This window comes from Malania oleifera, chromosome 13 (assembly GCF_029873635.1).
Source record: "Malania oleifera isolate guangnan ecotype guangnan chromosome 13, ASM2987363v1, whole genome shotgun sequence".
NCBI lineage: Eukaryota > Viridiplantae > Streptophyta > Magnoliopsida > Santalales > Ximeniaceae > Malania > Malania oleifera.
The window spans coordinates 27,865,705-27,869,538 of record NC_080429.1 but is presented as its reverse complement, the minus strand read 5'-3'; the positions used below and the strand labels follow the sequence as shown (position 1 = coordinate 27,869,538).

General features: G+C 35.2%; 1 protein-coding gene across 1 annotated transcript; it reads right to left on the bottom strand.

The window, feature by feature from the left end:
* Positions 1-429: 429 nt before the first annotated feature.
* Positions 430-1,427, bottom strand: LOC131146080 (oleosin Cor a 15-like). The gene has a single exon (XM_058095373.1). It carries the CDS (start codon positions 1,053-1,055, stop codon positions 627-629), a length of 429 nt encoding a protein of 142 aa, XP_057951356.1. The 5' UTR covers positions 1,056-1,427; the 3' UTR covers positions 430-626.
* Positions 1,428-3,834: the final 2,407 nt, after the last annotated feature.

The following is a 3,834-nucleotide window of genomic DNA, read 5'->3' as shown; positions in this document are numbered from 1 at the left end:
GAAATCTCCAATCTACTAATCTTTTCGATTTAAATCCCGTAAATAGCACCGAACAATACCATTGATGATTTTAGTGGCCGAAACCATTGACGGTTTAACATAGAGGCAGAATCCTGAAGCCTAAAACCGTCCACAGTTATCTCTTGAGAGCAAACTGTCGACCCACCTGTTGAAGGTTTCTTCCTGCAACTCAGCTTCCTTGTTCTTGCTTCATCTTGCTTTCCCTGAACATGTATTCCACTCAATATATAAAAAAATAATTATGGAATGATTTTTAAAATTATAAAATAACATGATGATTTTTTCAAAAAATTGTAAAATGTTTTTTTAATGAAAAAACAAACATGCTTTAAAATTAGTACTATGCAACTTATTGACATATAGCATACAAATCTTTTGAGTAATAAGGTTAGTCCAATCCTCCAAATCTTTGACAGAACACAGCTAAATAACAATTTTATTAATAATCCGGATTCACATACTCGCAAAAACAAAGACAAAGAAAGCCACATCGGGGTCCACCAAAGACAAACAGGACGACACCGTTTCGATAGACCTTAATTTATATTTTATACCTATTTTATACCTAAGGGCCAAGGAGGCCCAAGCGAAGGCCTTTCTTGGGCCTACCCCAGGGCCCCGTGGCCCACTTCCTTGGCCTTCTGGCCCACGTGGCCAGCGGCCTCCTCTGCCCGCTGCTTCGCGTGCGTCCACCCGCCGCTTCGGCGCAGGTAGTTCACGATCCACCTCAGCGACGAAACAGCCGTGATCCCAAAAGCTCCCGACGTCAGGAACCCAGCAACGGCCAGGGTGATTATCAGCGCCGCCGGGATCAGAACGGGGCTGAAAATCACAAACAGTGGCGTCGTGAGGGCGAGGCCTATCGCGGTCCCCGTGAGGGTCAGGCCGGCGAGAAAGAGCAGGAACCCCCCGAGGGGAACAAGGGTGATCACTGCCAGGACTTGGGAAGTGGAAGGCCCCTTAAGATTTTCCGGCAAAAGGCTCTTGATTCCCTCGGTGGCACGTCCAAGTTGCGGTGGCGTGGATTCCGCCATGGACAGTGGTGGTGGTGGTTCTGTGTTTTTTGTGCTGAATAATTAATGCAGAGAGAGAAAGAGAGTGAGACTTATGCGTGATGAGGGACTGTGGCCCGGGGGGGGGGGGGGGTGGGGAGGGGGGGAGTTTTTTTAAAGAGGCGCGGGGTGGATAGGTGGCAGAAAAGTGGTGAGGGTGGTGACACTTGTTTGATGGATGGGGCAGAGCCTCAGAGGGTGCATGGAGAGAGATGGAGATGGAAGATCAGGCTTTTTTAGATAACGCAGTGGAAATTCGTTTGTGTCTGTGTGACGTTGTTTTGTAATGTGTTATGTTATCTGAGTTTCATTGTATTTTGATTTTGCTGTCGGCAATAAAAAAGAGCAAATTATGATATAACCATTATGTTGTTTTACATGTTGCTCATTATCTCTATTTCACTTGAAAACGAGTATTTTGTTTTCTACTCAAATTTTCTATTTTTAGTAAAAAAAAAATATTAAAATAGATCGATATTTTAAGGATCATCTCGTCAAATGGGATACTCTGCAATTACCTGTTAATTAAAAAAGGAGGCTTGAGGACTAAATATTTACAAACTTTAAATCTGCCTCTTCTTAAACAGTGGCTTTGGAAGTTCAACCAAAATAAAAACAATCTTTGAAGAAGAGTGATATACTGATATGCAACATTTACAAAATTCCCAGCGATGATTGGGAGCCTTCCATCAGTAAAATTCCACCTGGATGTGGTTATTGGAGAGGTATAGCACTAACAAAACCTTTGTTCTGGGAAGTCGCAAAAACTAGGATTGACGAGGGAAAGCAAACCAAGTTTTAGACAAACAAATGGACCAAGCTTTAGACAAACAAATGGGCTGCCAACGACTCCTTGAGCAACAGTACTTATCCCCAACTTTTTAAAATAACCAGTTGCAAGGAGGGAGTGTCTCAGATTTCATAAGAAAATCAACAGGCAACCTTTTTGGGATATTTCTTTCAATCGATCTCCTAGAGAAGTTGAGAATGCTACACTGCCAGAGTTACTAGATATTATTTATTCAGTCAAAATCTCAGAAATAGGGGAGGACATCTGCATTTGGCCCATCACAAGTAGCAATTTATTCTTAGTTAAATCATTTTACCTATTTCTAACTGAAAAAAGGCTGAGCAGATCAACATGCAAATAACACACTTTCTTTAATTGATTTGGAATAGGCTTATTCCTTCCAAGGTCTCCTGCTCTTTTGTGGTGGTGTTCTTTAAATAAAATTATCACCCAGAATAATCTTCATATCAGAGGTTGAAAGACGACAACTCTTTGCCATCTTTGCAAAGAAGATGGTGAGCCCATTGATCATCTTTTCCTACACTGTAAATTCAGCGAGGTTATTTGGTGCTATGCCCAACACGATTTGCCATGCTCTCAAGTCGTGGAAGCTCACGAGACTTAAATGCAGTTATAAAGAGCTTAAATTTTCTCTTCTGGTAGCTATCTGTCGGGATATCTGGAATGAGAGGAATCCAAGAATTTTTCAAGACTTATCGAGCTAATCAAATTCTCCAAAAAATAATGTAACACATCTTTCTTTGGTTTAGATCTTCTTCCAAGCTACCAAATATGTGCTGGGATGAATTGACTGCCTTACTTCCAAACTTGGGATTGTAATGTTGTTAATTTCTTTGTTCGACTGGTTCTATTTTTTCTTCCGTAATTTGTTGCTATGCTAACATGCTGCTCGTTTGTCTATCTTCTCTTGATGTCGGTTATAAAATTACCTTTTTGACTTAAAAAAATAGATATTTTGACTAAGAACATTTATATTAAAAAAATTTAGGTTAAATTTCAAGTTATGTCTTAATATGAGGTGAAATAGGAAATTCGGTAACTATATTTTATTTTACAATAAAAATTTACAAAGTAGAGTCTTTTAATTAATAAATATGTTTGTATAGCAGTAACAGGTAGCCTAATATTAATCGATATAATGAGATAGTGAGAAGTAGAAGTAGAAAATGTTAATGAAAAGTGACTATATATAAAGGGTGTGAATTTTTCAAACATGTACAACTATATGTTTATATATATTTGTATGTTTATGTATTCAAGTTATTAACATTGTTTAATAAGAATAATAAACTTTGCATTAATTTTAAACCATTATTAATAGAAAGATTACATGTATTTTTTTTTTCATTAATCATATGTGTAAGTAATAAATTAATGAAACAAAATACATTAATTTTTTAGAAACAAAAGACATACATATAAATACAAAATAATTAAGCTAGTTAAAGTAATAGAAATCTAATAAATTTGGACCAACAAATTATATTGTATCTACAAACTTAAAAATTATATTAATATACAATCATAAAATTTAAATAAAAATTAATTAAGAAAGTTATATTATTTATTAGTTAAAACAATAAAAACCTAATAAATTTAGACCACCAAATTATATCATATAACTCTAGCATAAAATTAATAGTTCTAATAATAAATAATCATAAAATTTATCATTAAATAAATAAAATAGTAGCAATTTGAACATGAAAAAAACTAGAAAAGGGAAGAAGATTGAAGTTGAAAAACATAGAAAAAGTATTAAATTATTGAAATTATTGAAATAAATTATTATTTTTTAATATAATAGTGTTATATCAAATTGCTAATTTATATTTTTCTTGTATTTGTAAAAAATAAATAATGTTTATATCATCATCATTTTCATTATAAATCTTCCTCTCTCCCTTCTTACATGACTTATCAATAATGATTTATGACAAGAAAAAATGA